Here is a 19136-nt window from a genome sequence, read left to right on the forward strand (position 1 = left end):
TGAATAATTTTCATAGTCATTAGTTTGTAAGAATTGAGTATTATTTTGTAAATATTTCTAATGCACTTGGTGAGGGAAAAAGTGTTACTAATAAAATTATGCGCAATTTAACTTGTGTATTTTAAGTGCTGTTGCATACTCTGTATTGGCTTTCATAATTCTACTCTCTATTTTATGCATATTAAAAAGGTTAGGGGAAAATAGCATGTATAATTTTAAAGGAGTGGCCAATTATAGTGAAAAGCTTTCGCCTGTATCTGTTGCTATAGTAACCAGGCAGCTTTCCTGGGGTCCAAAGAAAACAGTGTCTATAATGGAACAAATGCTGAGAAGTGCTGTGTTTTGTTTCAGAAGCAGAAATTATTGCCCACTGGCCTTGAGATTGCAAATTGAGCTGTTTTTCTCTTAAACTGTACACTGCATCTAGATTGTGCTCTTTTTTTCTTTTCCTTTAGAAATTTTTGTTAAAGATGCAGCTCCTACTCCCAAAGAGCCCTCATATCTTGCTTACAAGCAGTTCTGCAAAACTGAGGCCACTGTGAGATCCCAAATGGTCTCTGATGGTTTTCTTATCCCTAATTTTGCTGGGGAAATACTATGTTTTATTTCTTGACAAAAATGTAGATAAACGTACCTGTGTGTAAATAAGTATTTCCATGCAAGGAGCCGGTTGGTTGTGTGAAGCATGTATTTGCCCTGTTCAAAAAGATATACTGTTCTGTCATTCAATGTGAACACAAGTTTTCGCTGCATTCCTGTGGTCTTTCTGACATGTAGCAGCGACCTGTGGCAAGGGGAGAAGCTATCAACACAGGAGAAATTCAGAAACTGCTTTGGAAAATACATTTATGTGCATTTCACTACAAATTCCGTATGTCAGGTTTTCTTTAAATAAGTTCTCGTGTCTTTACATTTTAGTAATTTAAGTATTTTTTCTGTCTTATGCTTGATTCTAGCTTTCAGAAAAGGTGGAAAACTAGAGAAAAAACACTATCTGTATAACATACACCTGAGATCAGCAGTGCTAATGCTGGAAACTTGTGGGTTTTTTCATCAGCACCATTAATCGGTATTTTCTTTCCTTTCTCTAGCCAGTATTTTCATTCAGCTTCCTAAGAAGATCTGTCTACATGAAAAACTTACATTGTTTGAATTTCATCATTTCTGTTGAAAGCAAATATAGTGCCTCTGCTGTTGAAACAGTTGTACTGGATAGGTGTACTTGACAGCTGAGCTGTTCCCATTGAAAGTTTAACATGGATGGATGGCACCTTTGTGCCAGAAGCGTATGTCCGCATCAGAGGTTACTGCAATTTAATTGATTTTAAAAAACCCCACAAACTTAGAGCAATTTTGTTTAGAGCAGTAGAAAACCCCCTCTCTTTTGTTGAAGTTGGGGGGGTTTTGTTTGTTTTCTCAAACAATTGGTACACTGAGAGTGTGCTTAGAACAGAAGCTGTTCTTTGGTCTGAGTGTATCTTTTCTTTTAGTCAGAACTAGCACATCTTCAATTTAATGTCACACAGAATCTGTTCTATGAGTTACCAATATTGACTGTGAGACCTTTTAAAACAGATGGATGATTGTCCATCTTATTAGCAGATTTTTTTAATAAGAAACTGAATATTTTTAAAAGACTAGCACTTAAAATTTTTTAGTTGTTCAGTACCAGTACTTGTACAAATTGTACAAATTGTCAGTGTGTTCCTCCATATAAATTTTTCATTTTTACTGTTGTTAGTGTCTAGTTTGGAAGATGAACTGCTTTGTTCGATGTGGTGCAGAACTGGATTTTTAGCCCAACCTGTATTTTGTAATACAGAAGTCTGAATTCAGGGCATTTCTGTATAATGCAGTATCTCTGTAATTGCATGACATATTTTATGTGTTTTATATGTATATATGTGTACATTGAAGGAATGACGTTACTTCATTCTGTTTTCAGACAAGGGAAAGTTACCCTTTCTCTGAACCAAGCTGATTTTAGAACTATAAAAGAATAAAACAAACTTGAAAGAGATCTGTGTGGAAGCATTCAAATAGAATTTTGTGATACACATTGTAAATACAGAATTGTGTGGTCACTTAAACTGAATGCATACTTATTTCTACCTACTATTCCTTTAAATAGACTAGAATTTTAAAATCTTAATATGCTGAAAAATAATTCCTTGGCTTACATTTTAGAAAAGCCCTAAAGCAACAGCAAACATATAGGGATTGAGTTTGATTTCTAATTATAATAGCAATTTTCTCTGGCTGCCCTTCAGCCTGTATATTGAATATTGTCTAATTTGTGTATCATGTCAGAATTGTCTTGTGGAAGGATCTGAAGAAAGAAGTGCTAATTACTTTACAGATTACATGGACGTGGAGGAAGTGCCATGGGGAAAAAAGTACTAAGTACTAATGGCATGTGAACTAATTGGAAATATGTAGATAACTAAGACAGACTAAAATTCTGTAGGGCCTTGCAAGTTAAGCCAAAGCTCTATATTCAAATACTGTGACATTAGTCACTGCACAGCTGTGTTACCTGTCACAGTAATGTCTGCCTATGTTCTGCTGGTTTCCTGATGTCTAACTGGTTAACTTAGAAATAATGTGTCTCGGAGGAATATTATCTATTCATCATCTTTTTTTTTTTTTTTTTTCTCCCCCCCCCCCCCCCCCCCCCCCCCTTACAGGTGGATGTGGCTGTGGTGCATTTCACTCCACTGGTGCAACCAAAGATACAGCAGCCATTCGAGTTAGTGGAAAAAGTGGTTCGAAGTGTTTTCCAGTTTAGAAGAAAATACTGTTTCCGCGGAGTTGAGTAAGGATCTTTAATGAAAAATTCTCAGATACTGTTTTTGTAAATGCGTAAGCTACTAAATCAATTGAGGAAACACTTGTAGCTATGCATTTGATTTTATTCCTCCCTTTTTAAATATTTTATAGTTCATCAGATCTTTCCATTTCAGAATTGTTTCTGGAGACAAAACTATGAGATGACTCTCTTTCTGCTCGAATTATATAATAATTACTATGCATGTTTGTTAGAGCAGTTGAAGGAGTTACAATTACTAGGATAAATTGGTGATCTTTCCAGTAGTTTGTCTCTCAGAAGCAAACCCACCCACCAACCACAAAAACTACAGCATTTGTTAGTTGAGTTAAAAAAATGACAGTTCCAAAATTCAGAACCAAAGATGGCAGCATGAGGAGGGAGAATATCATCTGTGGGAAATTTTACTTATTTGGGAATAATGTGAACAGGTCAAATTCTTGTTTCTGTGCTTGCCCTTTTATGGAGTTCTTACTGACGCTTTAAAAATCCCCATGTCTTAGGGAATTTATTAGGTTCTCTAACTAACTGATGCAAGAAATCTGCAGTCTGTTCGCCAAGGATCCTGTTAAAACCCTAGCACAGGCACATGTCTGACTTTGGGGAAAACCCAGCATTCAGTGTTTTAGGACATGTGTCAGAGGTGCTGTTAGGACTAGAGGCACGCTGCTGCAGCTTGGGCTAGCTGAATTTTGCTGGATGTGCTTTTGGCTCTGACACAGTCTAGGATTAGGGTGGATGCTACCTTGCTTGAACTGCAAGCCTTATGTGTCGCTATTTTAAAGGTGACCATAGAATTTTGTCTCTAGTTTGTTTTGGGGTTTCTGCTTGAGGCAGTGAATTGCATTGATGTCTGGGATGCAGACATTTGACCTGAAATTTTGCCTATGTTAAAATTTGAGTATGCATTTGGAGGTGGTTAGAAAATGAGCTATCCAAACTTCAGATAGGTTTGTACATGATTCACAGGGTTGGGTTTGGTTTTTTTTTTTGGTGAAAGACCGGTTTTGGTTGACAGTTCAGGCAGAAGGTATACGTAATCAGCATATCTATGTTATGCAGAATATTTTTGGCAGAGTTTTATAAAAAAAACAAAAAAACAAACCCCTCAACTGTTGTGTAATTTCAAATTGCTAATAACTGCTCTATATTGTTTTGAGGCAAGGGGGGAAAAATCTGAACTTTTGGACATCATGTATCCTCTAGCAGCTTATCATACTTTAGCCCTAGTGTGCAGCTAAGAAACACAATCCTCTTATTCTTTAGCTAATCTGGAAAAAAGAAAAAAAAAAAAAAAGGCAAATTTTGGAATATAATAAGACTGTTAAAAGTTTGTTACAAGGTATCTATCTATTGCATGTACTGTATAAAAACAAGGTAATTGAGTCAGTTGATATTTGTGTATACATTCTGGGATCTGAGACATGGCATAGAAGATTAAACTATTAAGTCTATGAAGAAAAACATTGTAGTTTGAGTTGCTCTTCCTGGGCATTTGTAAGATGGTTCATAGTTTGTATATGAAAGGTGATTAAACATTTTTGGCTCCAGGTACATATTTTAACTACCAAATCAAAGGAGAGAATTACTTCAGAAGGGATATCAAAATAAGAATTGATCCATTTTAACCTTGCTGACCTACATGCTGAGCTAATAGGGACATTTTTTGACCAAGGCCTGGAGTAGCACATACTTTAAAGCAGGCTGTTCCCAGAAGTTCCATCCTTCTCTTGTCATTTCAAACCCTTTCTTAACTTTGTGTTCTGCCTGCCCACCAAGAGCCAGCTATCACTTACTCATACAAACCCTTTTGACTAGCTTGTCCAGCCAACCTGCAAAACACAGCTGGGGATGTGTTACTGTTATCAGATGCACAGCATTTTTTTAGCTCTTATATATGTATGGCACAGGCAGATAATTTGAAAACTGAGATACACACATCAATCGTGCAAATTTGCTGCCTTCCTCACCTGTTGTAGACTGAGAACTACTGCTAATAAGTAGTTTGCACTTTGTAGTATGCATTTTTGCAAGACCTTAAAAAAATCACTTGAATTAATACTATTCATTAAAATTTGGGGAACACTGGCCACAGAGTAAATCACCTGGTTTGACTATCTATGAACAGTGACAGAGCAGAAAACAAAATCTAGGACTCCTGGCACATTCTCCAAGTTCTAAATATTAAAAAGTGCATGATAATTAAATATTCCTTTCCTCCTCCTTGGCTTTTTTTCTGGCATTAGAAGTACAGTATTAATGACAGATTATAACAATATCTTTCCATTGGAATGAAACAGCCTAAGAGAGTCATGTAGTTTGGATCTGATCTGTTTTGCAGTTTCATCTGTTGTTGTTATCTAAATACGAGGCTAATTCTAAGAAGGCTCTGTGACTGTATCCATACCCAAAGCTCTTTTTAATGTTAGCAAATATGAACATACATGCATGTATTTAATGTACAATGTATGTATATGCTTTCCTATGTCATTGCAGTTTCCATGTGCAGAAAAAGGTCCCTTATGTGTTTCCATTTGCTTAGATAATGAACTATATTAAGAATGCCACAGCTAAAATAATGACATAACAGTAAACCTATATTAAGTAAGTAAATTCCCAAGAGGACCCTGTTACTCTTAAGGGAAACTGAAGTGTTTGAATTTATTTGTCTTCTCCCTACACCTTTTAGGACCTTGTTTCCTGAAGGCGGACGGTTGAAAAGAACTGAACAGCTGATGATGACAGCAGATGTTGATCCAACTCTGCGTCCTTTTCAGCTATCCATGTCACACTTTAGAAATCTATGCAATACATACAGGAAAATGTGTGATGAAGACCCGAGCCTTTTTGTGTACAATTACAGAGAAGAACTAAAGCAAAAGAAGAAGGTGAAGAATTTACTTAAAAGTACCAGTCAGCCTGAACAGATGGAAGAGGAAAATCAGCTGTAATGGCAGCAGACTGTTTTTTTATTTAACTCCTGATGTTGATTCATTAAAAGGAAGCTTATGTATTCCTACATCTGTGCAAGTATGGAAGAAATACTTTTGAGAAAGTGGTGGCAAGAGAGGGCTTCCCCTTTTATTTATTCATTCTGTTCAGCTATAGACAGAAGTGATACGACAGTCCAGTTACAAGCGCCTACAGCTTCTTGGGAAATGGCTGGAACACATACCATGAACAAGGTATGTTGTGAGACATGTCATTAAGTTGGGATACTTCTGAAATAATTGAATTTTTGTCTGAATGAAAGTGCATTATTGAAATGTAAGAAAAAATACTTTTCATACTTCAGCATGATGGTGTTTGGGGATTTGTGCTCTTTTTATCCTGGAACATCCTACTCTGCAGAGTAAAAAACAGAAGCCAAAACTCTTGTATAAATATACTCAAGTGACTAGCTTAAAGGAGGATAAAATGCGCAGATTGCTTCAAGGTCTGCTAATACTCTTCTCATTTATACAAAAGCAAAGAATTTGGGATTTAAATCTCCAACTAGAGAAAAGCAGCATGATAAAAAGTAGAAAACATGGCTAAGTACAATACTTATTTGTCTTTTACTGTACAGGCTGGTAGAGAAAATAAAAAATACAGTCAAATAAAAGATTACAGGCCAAGCTTTGTTTTTTGTATTTACACATATGTATAAAGTATAAACAGCATCTTGAAACTTACAAAAATGAAATTTTTGCACTATTGTGCACTAAAACACATTAAAATAACTTAATTCTGCTTTAAATAAAGCAAAAATGAAACCCAAAGAAATAAAATGCCCAAGGTATTGAAAAATTCATTTTGCAATGCTACTTTCCATTGTAATCCCCTCTGCCACTCCCTAGCAACTTTCCCACATTACTTAAAATACTAATGAGGCCATCCTTCTCTTTCCTCCCCTCCCCAAGAATACTACATCATCTTAGTCACTGCTTGAAAGGGATGAACTAATTTACAGACCTTGGCCAACTTAATCTTTTTTTTGATCCACAATAAATTAAAATAACTTAAGAATCCTTTACAGCTGTTTTTGTGGAAAAAAAATGTATTAGTGCACAAAATCAGATAGTAGTTTTCCTGCAGCTTCCATGAATTTACTAGTTTTAAAGCAAAATAAGTTTGTTGAATTTTATGTGGACTTCAAATGAGTATTTTAAATATAGTGCTCAGAAAGCTAGGATTTCGCATGCCTCTCCACAGCTTCATAAAAACAGTCCTCATTAACTACAGATGTTAAACTCTGGACGCTAAATTCTCTCTCTAAAATTGAGTTCAGATCCAGGTTTGCAGCATCAGAGTGACTGTCAAGGGACTGGTGACGTTCTTGCATTGCCATTAAAGTTCCTCTGTTACGCTTTGTGCTGTTTACTTTTCTCTTCACTGGGCAAAAATGGCCACGCACCAGCTTTGGATGCTGTCCTGTCTCAAAGGCATCTCCTTCCTCGTTTTCAGCAGCCTGATCCCGTTCAGAGTCAGTACTCGGTTCCTCCGAAATCTTCAGCCGTTGGAACTGTATTTCAATGTCTTTTGTAGGGCTGTCCTTCTTTAGGCTCTGATAGTCATCGTCCTCATCGTCATCATCACTGAGTATATCAGATTCTTTGACAAGAACATTAGAAAAGTCGGATACACAGCTCTGTACGTGTTTATTGGGAGATGAATTTTTGGGCTCCTGTATGCTCTCGGCAGTGTGGCAGCTGCTGCTCTGAGTACTGCTGCTCAGGCTGCACTCATCAGAGTCCTGGAAGGTGCCTTTCCCCGGGTCACCATTCCACTCACTACTGGATGAATTCTTCAGTACTTTCAAGGATCTCGTGGAAGCTGTGCAGAGGAAAAAGGCAGTTTTATTTTTTTCAGCAAGCATCAGCTGGTTATACTGTCCATCTCAATAGCCCACTTATAATTACAGTGTACATAGTCTCATTTGATAATCATCCCAGGTCAGGTGTGTCAGCATTCTGATACTAACAGTGTGATCCCGTGTCAGAGTTTTCATTCCACCTACCCCAGGGCTATATGCTTGCCTTCATGTGGAAGAGATACAAAATCCTCCAAAAATGTAGCAACACACATCCCCAGGAAAGCAAGACTGATTCAGGCACCTCGAGCACTGGAGGGCCAGGTTGGACGTGTGAGTTGGACTGTCCCAGTTCCTGTGATGTTAAGGGGAATTTACAGACAACTGATCAGCTGGAAAACTTGAAATACTAGTAGCTACTCATTTAACTAAAATATCTGAAGCCTGTGCTTAATTAGGGTATCTGCTGGGATGCAGATTTAGTGCACTGAAAGCAGCAAGACCCCTGCCTTTTGCCAGTTGTTTTAGCTTTACATGTTATCAGGGATGAGTTACTAAAGGGAACCCAGAGGAAAGAACACTAATACGGCATGCCAAAAGGAGTCCGTTTCTTCCCAGCAAAATTAATTTGGGCCTTATTAAGTCTTCCCTGAAGAGAGCTAATGACACATCAAATGTGAGAATACAGTGTGGGGGAACGGCAAGTTTGCTTCTCTCCTCTAGCCCTTGTCATGCACTGAGTTGTGGAGAAACTACCACCTCCCCAGCCTGAAAAAGCAATGGGATTTGTGGATCTGGCACATGACACACTACAGTCATGGTAATAATTGGAAACTTTCTGCCAGTGCTGGAGTCCAGACTCCATTTTTCACTTTGAGAATGTGTTTCTTACCCAGTTTGGCTGTTGCAGGTACACGGTTCTTGAGTGGGACAAGGCGATCTTTACATGTTTTCTCCAGTGGTAGCTCACATTTTATGTGACGTCTGAAATTCTCCCGCAAAATAGAACGGATCACCTTCACGATGTTCGTCTTGTTCTCACAGTCACTGCAAGTGTGAGAAAACAGATAACCTAATTTTCCCCTCTGAAGTAAGACACTATTGGGATAAAATCTGGCCCGCTCCTTTCTACTTATGTGCTTTAGTGCAATGTTTTTTTTCAGTAGGTTGCTTTAGTAGTGGTTTTGCAGTTAACATCTTTATGCGTTGTTAGGCATTTCACACACTTTGTGTTTTGAGATCTTGGTTACTTCCCCTTAGAAAAATGGCCTGAAAGGTAACTTCTGTACCGAGAGATCACCCCTTAAGTGGTCTTTATCAGACGGTAATCTCTGCTAACCAACTGAGAGTCTGATAAAATCAGTTACTTTGCCCATATCATACTGGAACTTATGATCATACATCTGTGCAGATTTCTGATGGTGGATCACTGCGCCAAATTCTCTCCCATTTCAAATTGTTGTACTTTAGGCAGTTAAACACTGGCGTAGTGCCTGGATTCAAAGAGTGAGAGCTGCATTAGAAGTGCTGATGCAAAGGTCACGCAGGGGAAAATCTTTTATTTTTTTAATTCTATTAATGTGATTTATCAAATACAACCTCCATGTAAAGCTTACCTGCTGCACAACTGAAAAATTGTTTCTGGCCGGCCTTCTAGTTCTGACTTTGTGTGAATCAGTTCCCAGATAGAGCTGTTCTCTGTTCCTGTGCATGGAAGGAAACGTTATTTTTGTATATGCTTTACAAAACCTTTGGCATTAGAAAGACCAGTGCAGAGCTCCTCTGCTCCTGAAGACAGCATTAATATAGCCATGGGTGGATCCACAGAAGATCTCACCCAAGATGGAACCCACAGGAAAGTCCCCTGAACTCTCCTGTTGTAGCAGCCTAGTGCTGCTGCCTTTGATAACTTGACCTTCTCTCTTGGAGAGTTGCTCTCCCCCATTCTCAGTGCTTCTTGCTACCTCCCAGCCTTTGAAGGCCTGCTCCCAGGTGTGCAAAGCATTTGCTCTAAACACTTAGTGACACTTTACAGTGTTTATAAAACTGGATAGGATCATAAAGATCAACTCAAAGGGAGAATGAAATCACAGCCCTCTACTACGACAAATTACACGGTCAACTTCCCCACCAGGACGCCAACCATGGTAAATCACCTTCCTGTTCATGGTGTCTTTTCATTGGGGATTTCCATTCTGTCATTCCTTCACATCATGTTGCATCTTATTGAGCTCACTGAAGCCGACATAGCAAATGAATAAAGTCTGTTAACGTATCAAGCCTGTGCCCCCTGAGTGTAGAGACAACAGTAGATACTATTTTCTCTACACCTGCCTGTTTCCAGAAAGACATACGGAAGAAGCAGCATTGCAGAATCCCAGAAAAGCATTCAATCCTGAAGTATTCAGTGCAAGGGAATTACCTGCTGTGTTCCCCAATCGAACTTGAAGAGCAGATAAAGGAATCAGCCAACGAAATTTAAATGGATCCAAGTCACCATAATTATGTGCAGCACGAACATTAGCAGGCTGCAAAAAGAAAAACAACAAGGATATTTCTAAGAAGTAAAAGTAAAAAAGTGGGGGTTTTTTGTGTTACTCTTAAAAGACCTGCCTCTGAAGAGAAACTAAATCCATTAGACTTTTTCTTTCAGTACCCTATACGTGCTTGTAAATGTAGTTGAAATGGTGATAGACACAACCTTTGGAATTTGTAATTGCTTCAACTTTTAAAAGCACTTCTTTTTAATGGATAAAAATAATACTTTGCATGTAAGTACTACTAGGGAACATGTTTCCCATGAAGGAACCCGCAGACTGTTGATTAGCAGAATACATTAATCATGTAGCTGCTGCTGGTCCTTGTAGAGCCCCTCCATCTGTTACGATATGCATGGTGTGGTGCTTCACCACTGGTACTCAGGATATACAACTTGCTACTGAACTTCAGCATTCCAGTATTTTAAATGGGGACAGAGGAGGTTATGTTTGTAGTGGCCCCTTTCATTTCCTTCCAGGATGATCAAGGGTCTATAGACAGAGGTCTTTAACCCACACACTGTGTTATGGTAGGCCATTGTAAATGTCATCTGGAACAATTAATGATTCCTACATGGCAATGTTTCGTGTTTCACGTGATGGAACTAACATGGGGCTCACAAGGAGAAGACGGTGCTGCTTACTAAATAACAAATAATATTTATTGCTACATAGATACCGAGCACTTGTTTTAGCTGTGATAGCTAGAACTCCAGCCTAGGGAGGGAAGGTGGCATTTCACCAGAGCCACTCCCCCGTCGACACTGGTGTGGTCCATCTCACACTGCAGTAGGATCCTGTGCATAAACACCCACCACTTCCACTGATACCAGACTTACCATTTTCTTTTTCAGTTTGTAGTTCTCCTTATACACCAGTATTACAGCCCTCTTAAAAACTAAAAAAGAAAGAAAAAAAGGAAAACTGTTAGTTACAGGTGTAATATCCAATGAAAATATTATCTTGGAGAAGCAGATCGTTGTAGTCACAGGAATGTGAAGGATGAGTTAAGCAAACTGATTGAAAAGCACCCGCCCTGTATTAAGATGGCAACTGAGTTTTTCATCCTACACTTGTTCACACAATGGCAGTATTTTTTCCTCAGATTTTGTTCTGAACATTTAGGATGAAGCCATTCTGCACGTTTATTCTGAAACTACCAGCAACCTTTCTCCTTCACATAAACAAACACAGCAGATTTAGTTTAGATGTAAAGGTTCAGATTTTCTTTTTGTAGCTGATGGATGTATTCAAGTTGAGTAAGGGCCTATAGCAAGAGAGGGCTGTGGGAAAGGATGCTAAGTCTGTTCTTCCTGCAGTTCAGCGTTTGTTTAGCTGGAAACTCAAACATTCATCTCAGTTCCTACTTTTCCACCTGCAGGAATTCTCTGGCTTCCACAGCATCCGGCTGGAGTGGCTCACCAACATTATCTAATCTCTCAGCCTCCAGGGAGGCAGGGACACGTTTGTTCTTGTCTGTAAGGAGGAACAGAAACATGGGGGCATTGAAGCTGCAGCCAAACTATGGGATGGCTCTGCACAGCAGTCCTGGATCCCAGATCGGACTCTAGTGCAGTATCCACATTTCCTTCCAGTGGAAGAGGAGAGAGGGGCAATGGTATGCAGCTGAGTCTCATCCCCACGTGAAGCCAGGATGCAGCCATAGCAAGCATAGCATTTACCCTACAGCTTGGCTGTTTCTCTCAGTTCCACGTATTAGGTGTGTTTTCTAAGCTGCCTACGTAGGGTTAGAAGTGAGAATAACACTCAGTTTCCCAAGTGGCATACGAGCAGTCTGCCATTCATTCATACATGTCCTGCTGGGAAGTGTCTGGCATATGGGAACTGGGGAGTTAGCTCCTGTTTGTTCTTCTGTTAGAAGCATCCCTCCCCTAAACTGTCATGCTTCCTGGGGAAGGAGTGCATGACAGCCCCGAGAACATGAAACTTGTCTCTCGTCAACCTGGAGTTGTTCTGTAGTTGTTTATCCAATGACATTTTAAAGAAATCTTTTTTTAAAGAAATGGACAATGCCAAAGATGTTTCACTGGAAGATTTAATTACTTAGATAATTATTAAATGATTAATTGTAGATATACTATTAAAAAAACCTCTTGTTTGTGTGCTCTCATTTCCACAGCCATTTTTCAGGTTAAAATAATCTGGATGGGGACCTTGATGCAGTCGCTGTAAAGCAGAGGTTAGCCATAAAGCAGAGGTTAGTCTGAATTCACAAGAGTAGAATAAATCACCATTTGCCTACCAGCTGCCTTTGAAAGCTTGGCTTAGCAGATTGTTCTAAAGAGAATATTGCCTCTTGAAAATCACTGTTTTCCATAGTTTACATATAGGCATGAGAGCAGCTGATGTTAGCTCACAGAGCAAGCAGTAATGGCAAACAAATGAATGTAAACTTTTCTCATATTAGGAAATACAACTATGTATTTTTTCAGATGTAAGTCTGCCCTAGATACATGGCTACATGGAAAGGAGATGGTGGCTTTCATCTTGTGAGAAGATTTAATGTGGTAAATCTTTAGATTTGAAAGAGCAGAGAGTCATTAAGGAAGACACTTACCAAACACTGTAAGTTCAAGGTCTTTTCTTGCCTTGCCCAGTGATGGGAAAGGATTCAGCCAGGAAACTGTAGAGTGCATCAGAAGTTCTCCCATCGACAGCTCTGTCACCTGTAATAAATTATAACGGTACATGATATAAATAAATAGCATAAATATATACATCAGTGCTGTGATCCACATATGTGAGAAAACGTTAATGAGTACACATCAATAACTTTAAGCATCTATTTTTTTCTGTATTTACTGTGTGTACAGAGAGAAAGGCAGAGAGATTTGCACTACAGCAGGAAAAGTGTGAGTAATCCCTTTTTTAAAACAATCAAGAATTATAAAAAGTAATAGCCCCTAAGTTATGGAGGCTGGATAGAAGTTCTTACTATTAGTAACTTAGAAGAATATTAAGTTGATCTGACGATCTGTCACACACATACAGCCAGTTGTGAACTGGCTGATTTATTAGCTGTATCTTTAATTTCTTTAGAGTAATTAGTATTAATGACACTGCCAATGGCAGAATTAATGGAGGTCTTGTACTCTGAGGCTGCTTTCTTCTGTGGGACACAACATAACACTGTGAAGAATCTCCCACGCTGTCAAGTTTTGTTTCCCCATAAATGGTGGGAAACCAGGTAGCCAATGGGGGCGATTTGGCTTTTACTAGGAAGAAATAAAACAACCAAGCCAGGATCTCTCATATCTGATCTCCACTTCTACAGACTTGATCTGCTTAGTAATTCTTTGATGTAAATAGCTAAGTTGAGACCTTGCTGCCCCAGTTCTGGGAGATGTGTGCACACCGTCTGTTTAACTAATGGGTTTTGCTCTGACAAATACCCATGGATGCCTCAGTGCTGGAAGCGTAGAGTATGAGAATAACAGACCTTAATGTGAAATCCCTCAAATTGCCATTTTCATTTATATGGGTGAAAAAATATCTTAAGAACTTAAGAACTCTGTAGCATAAAATCTGAATGACTTGGGGCATGGATAATCTCTGCAACATTTGAGAAGAGGAGGATTTTTCCTACTGAGGATTATGTCTACTCCTGCTTGTAATTCTTGTCAGTCCAGAAGGCAGCTCTGGCAGCTGTCTGAAAATTTTACCGTAACCTACTGACAAAAAGAAACTTCACAGGCAGATATGAAATGGAAGTCAAAATATTAAAAGAGAATGGAGGAAGCCCAGCACAAATAAATTCCCAAAATTACCTCAGGAGGAGAGAAAACACCCAATGGCAAGCAAGATAATGCTTCAGGAGTGAATAAAACCTACTGTTCCTTCTCTTACCTCCTTCTCTGTTCCACTTTGATCTGCAACCAGTTGGTCAAATACAGTGCCATAATCTTCATATATCTTCTGCATCTCATTGATGTGACTTGCTACTTTTTCCATTGCCTTCAGCGCTTCTATAAGGTTTTAAAATTTCATAGACAGCTATGTAATTCAATTGTATTTTCTAAACATGGCATTTTTTATTGAATTCCACTTGGGGCAGGCAAAATGACGCAGTGTTCCCAAGGTCTGATGAACACAATTCTAGCTTTATATCAGTGCTTTCTCATAGCAACAGTAGAAGGTATGCTTTCTGATCAGAGTAAGGGAAAAATGCTCATCTGGTGTCTGAAAGTGCCTGAAAAGGCTGCAATGAGCATTCCAGTGATGAGCCCCCAAATGTATGAATATTCCTATCAACATGACAGTAAACATGGTTAGGTTTTGCATCTTGTATATATAGGGTCACTAGGATCTCTGGCATAATCTACATCCATACTAGGATAAGTGATCTGATGAGCTTTAATAGAAACAAATTGCATTTGGCTCACCACAGAATAGGCAAAGAAATACAGCTCTAGGTTGTACAACTTCCTCACTGATTCTGTCCATGAAATTAAATGCTAGTGGCCAGGTTTTGTTTAAATTTTGTTTTCTAAGCAAGAATGACACTAGATTTCATTAGACTTTTGTGTTAATACCCAAAGGAGTTGGAGAAAGGCACTTAGTTTCTCCAGTCCTGCCAGCTTTTAATGGTGCAGCCTTTTAGAAGTTTGGCATTCATCCTGACCTGCAAGTCAGTCACCCCCAGCTTGGTTGTAAGGGCAAGAGAGTCGTGTTAGAAGCTCCCTTTGAAATCAGTGACAACCTCATGACTTTTTGCTGACAGTGTATTTTGCCTGAATCTATTTTGTTAAAATGACAATCAATCCATAAAATAAATCTCTAGACTTTCATCCATGAGGCGGTGACAGACCTGAACTGGAATTTGCCAGGGTAAAGTCCCAAGCACCTGAGCCTAGAAAAGCAATCAACTCTAATATATGTTAGACAAGTCTGTCTATGTAGGAAGACTGCAAAGCTTTGATACGGATCTCTTCTGCACAAGCAAGAGTCATGGCCAAATCTCAAACAACTAAAATTTCCTTCGGTGGCACTGGTAAACTTCAACACATTTCAAGAACTGAGTAATAACCACAAGATGGAGCTTTGGTCAGCGTTTCCCAAGTGGGGAAAAAAAGAAGCAACACTATGTCCTGACATGCTCCTGTACAAGAACTGAGGAGATAGACTCCAGTCCTATTTGCCGTGGCAAATCCTGGGCATATCTACTTCTCAAAGGGACTTGGACATGCCAAGTAGGACTTTTTGCTAAAAGCGCGAAAAGCTACTTATTACTTTTAAGGAGACGGAGGGAATTCTCTATAGGTTTTGATGAGTTCTGTGCTATCTACATCTTCAGAAAGGGCTGGAAATAAAACTTAATTCATATGCATTCCTGTAGAAGAAAGGAAGAAGTTACCTGTCAGATGATAGTGCTCCTCACTCTCGTTATCTGTCAGAGACACCAGCTCTTTTAAAAGCAGAGGATATTTCAGCACTCTCTGAACAGGCTTTATGAGATACGACTCCAGTGTAGAAGAGTGTTGCTTTGTGGGATTTCGAGCATCCAGAAAGGTCTTAAAGGCACTGTCTGTTTTGGCTGGGTGTAAATACAAGAGTTGGTCAGTTAAACATGGAAGTCATAGAAGCTACAATAATTTGAAAGCACACAATTGCAGCTTGTAACCAGCACCAAAAGCCTCACCTTTTTCAATAGATGGTTTACAAAGTAGCTCACACTATTCATTTCATAATCATTTCCTGCATTAAATAACATACATAAGGGCCAAGGGAACACTTAGATCAAGGTGAGATTATTCCTCAATGTAATTTTTCCACTGCACTGCAGTGATGGCAGAGGAGGTAATTCCTAACTTAGTCTACCATTTGTTGCTGCTTTTGGGAGTATGAGCTGGATCTGCAGACGGCACAAACTTGTGGAAGATGTTTCTGTAGCTATTCAGGCTACTGCCTGCATGTTACAAAAGGACTCTTATCCCTTCACAGTTCTATACCATACTTCAGCAGAACCACAGATCTTAGCTATTCCTATGGAAAGGTACCCAATTAGCCCTTGCTTTGCACCAATATTCTCTGCAAGTCAACAAGATTTGTTTCGGTAGTTCACTGCAGTTTAAATTCGTGCACATGAATTACAATAAAGACAATAAATTACCTCTCTCGAGAACTTTCTGAACTTTGATGTGGTTTGCACAGAAGCCACTGTACAGTTTAAAGTGGTCAGCATAATACAGAAAGGAGCCTCCGAGGGAAAACAGCAATTTCTGAAATCAACACAATCGAAATATTAATTCATTACTAGAATCCAAAATAAATGTTCAGGCACATAATACAGAGGCTCAAAAATCATGGTAGTAGCTCCAGAATGTTTCTGTATTTCTCTGGGCATAGAGTTCACCCTAATTACACAAAGCCTGCAATTTTCTCCATTCTCCCTGAGCAGGTACACCACTGCAGACGTTCTGTCTTACTGTATCTTTCAGGCAGCACATGAACAAAAATCAAAAGACACGTAACAGGGTATCTTGTGCTGGGAAAAAACCATGAGCAATAGGAAGCAAGGCACAAAAGTGCCAAAGCCAGAAGGGACAGTGTAAAACAAACACAGAGGATTGCTTTCCAACTGTTTTCCTTCTTTCAGGCAGGTGGTAATTACAGGGCACCTCTGATGCTCTTGGATGAAGGGGCGGTTGGGAAGATGTGGGAGGCACTGAATCACGAGGGAGATGTTTTTAGAAAAATGCTTCCCAAAGCAAAGATAAGAAAGAGGAGTAGTGAGGGAGGAGGAGGAGGGGGGAAGAGGAGGAGAAAGAGGAGGAGAAAGAGGAGGAGGAGAGCAGCCCTCTCCCCTCTTTTTAATCAATGTTTGCTCCACAAAAGGCAGCGAGTGTCCAGGAGACCTGCCAGCAGTCTCGCCTGGTCCTGTGTCAGTCATCTCCGGGGAATCTGCTTCTTCCCGTTAGGGCAGGTACTAAGTAGTGCCACCGTGAGCGAGACAGCACAGCGAGGGCGCAGTCTACAGAAGTTTGCACTTTGTAGGCCCTCTTCTTGGACCTCTCAACATGAGTAAGTCATGTGGCATTTATCAGGAAAAGCGGGTGAACTGGGCACAGCGGGGAGGAGCACAGGGCAGGGCAGAATTCAGCCCAGTGACAATAATGTGTCTAAAAGGAGTTCTGCATCATAAGCATTGCTAGTTTATAGCACACTCAAAGTCTACTCTGCATCTTCCATGTTACACCTTCTGCCGTGGGAAAGAGGAAGATAAAAACCATGAAAATAAGCACTTATCTTTCACTGCTGAATAGATGTCTGTAATCCAAAGTAAAGCTTCAAACATAAAAGCAACCATATGAAACTTACAGAGTTCTCACAGCTTTTCACAAACATTTGCAGGCACACTACAAAGTATTGACAAAATATTCACCCGGAACTGGGATGGTGTTTCCAGTGTATTAAAATCTGAGGAAGAAGATATTCCATCTTCAAGGGTCTCCAAAAACACCTTCTGGAAATCTAGCATTTCTGGCAGACTGCCGAACAAGGACTCCATCTGTGAAAAACATCAGGCTATGAAGTACAGCACTCCATGCACCTAACAGTGGTCTTGGGAGAACAGTCCACTAAGGAGATGTGACACACAAAGAGGTTGAAAGGCCAATAACGTCTTTGTTAATACTTTTCAAATGGGTTTTTAAAAAAAAACTCTTACAAAAAGCAAAGATTCCTTAGGAGTTACGTTAGAAAAACAATTACCTTTTAAAAAAAGAAGTGACGCATGCACCAGACAGAAGGGCACTGACTGGTATAATTCCTATTGTTACATTCCTTGTTTGCTTTTTCTGTCATGCTCTCAGCAACAAAAAACCCAAATGCCAAGGTCTTAACCCATAAAAGAATGAAAAGCACATCTTTCAGTTATTCCCTCACCTCATCCTGAGTAAGGAAGGTTTCATTTTGAAGGGGCTCCAAGTATAGCTCGAAGAGGCAGCTCAAATCCTGCAAGAAACAGAACTCATTCACTTTTTACGTAACAGTTTGAAATTGTTCTTTATATGACACCTGCAGGATAGAGGTAATTTTGGGGAATGAACTAGAGATACAATTCCTTTTCTGTAACAAAATCACCTGCATGTTCTTAGTGCTAAAGTGATTGCTAAATTAGATGCAAATTGATTTCAGTGTAATGTTTTTTGTTTCATCTTTACGGTTTTACAGCTTGATTATAACAAATTATATTTTAGTATAGCATGAGGAGAAAATGTTACAGATAATGGGTTTCTAAAGAGTCCAGGTATATGAACAGCATCAAATGTTTTAATCATGCGTGTTAGATAAATCATATAAATAACCACTCATTTAAACATTTGTAGTAATATTCAGAAGGACACGTAACATTTAAAAATCCTATTAGGTATTAATGCATTCAGTTATGTTGCTGGGGGGACACGGTTAGGGGCTTTTTCAGCAACTTCTTCGAAGAATTGGTGCCACTTTTGAAGACTTACTATCCCAGACCAAAGCATGACGGCAGGGCTGGGGCCCACTGCAGGGCTGTCCAACCCTGAGAACAGAAACTGCAGAAATTCTTATGGAGAAGGAATAACGAGCATCTGCCCGAGAATGCCGTAATGAGTATGTGCAACCCACCAGGATTTTGCTAGGTGCAAAATTTCACACATGTCAGTGACCTCCATGGTCATGCCTTTGTTCAAGCAATTCCTCTATAAGAAACATCAGCTGGACGTACATGGGGGTCCAAAGCTTCCTCAAGCTTTACAGCATAGGGCCGTGTTAGTGTACTGATGGATGTACTACCAACAACAGACTGAAAGCGTTTTCTCTTTTACATATACATTATTGCAGCAAGTACTGATATCTGTAAGTATGTGTTTTGAAATCCAGTAGATGATTCCTCCTTGCTGAAGATCAATGAAATCAATATTTTCATGTTTCTTTTGGCATCCAGTCACAGGAATTTGGGGTTTATAAAAAGAAAAGACAT

General features: G+C 39.3%; 2 protein-coding genes across 8 annotated transcripts in view; one reads left to right on the plus strand and one right to left on the minus strand.

Annotated features, from left to right (window-relative positions):
• Positions 1-6616, plus strand: part of TFB1M (transcription factor B1, mitochondrial) — a 28000-nt gene extending 21384 nt beyond the window's left edge. For 3 of the 4 annotated variants that reach the window (XM_054821542.1, XM_054821543.1, XM_054821545.1), the window contains exons 7-8: positions 2688-2815; positions 5517-6431. In XM_054821542.1, the coding sequence (XP_054677517.1) occupies positions 2688-2815; positions 5517-5778 (390 nt within the window). In that variant the 3' untranslated portion in view covers positions 5779-6431. Of the gene's footprint in view, positions 1-2687; positions 2816-5516 lie in introns of all 4 variants that reach the window. The other variant, XM_054821544.1, reaches the window with a different exon arrangement.
• The window catches only part of TIAM2 (TIAM Rac1 associated GEF 2), a 91219-nt gene continuing 78448 nt past the window's right edge, over positions 6366-19136 (minus strand). For all 4 annotated transcript variants that reach the window (XM_054821531.1, XM_054821530.1, XM_054821532.1 and 1 more), the window contains 11 exons: positions 18062-18130; positions 17559-17684; positions 16287-16395; positions 15531-15710; positions 14024-14142; positions 12735-12843; positions 10996-11054; positions 10042-10147; positions 9236-9323; positions 8512-8666; positions 6366-7642 (listed from right to left, as the gene is read on the minus strand). In XM_054821531.1, the coding sequence (XP_054677506.1) occupies positions 6996-7642; positions 8512-8666; positions 9236-9323; positions 10042-10147; positions 10996-11054; positions 12735-12843; positions 14024-14142; positions 15531-15710; positions 16287-16395; positions 17559-17684; positions 18062-18130 (1767 nt within the window). In that variant the 3' untranslated portion in view covers positions 6366-6995. The remainder of the gene's footprint in view (positions 7643-8511; positions 8667-9235; positions 9324-10041; positions 10148-10995; positions 11055-12734; positions 12844-14023; positions 14143-15530; positions 15711-16286; positions 16396-17558; positions 17685-18061; positions 18131-19136) is intronic.

The sequence above is a fragment of the Grus americana genome, chromosome 3 (assembly GCF_028858705.1).
Source record: "Grus americana isolate bGruAme1 chromosome 3, bGruAme1.mat, whole genome shotgun sequence".
In the NCBI taxonomy this organism is placed as follows: domain Eukaryota; kingdom Metazoa; phylum Chordata; class Aves; order Gruiformes; family Gruidae; genus Grus; species Grus americana.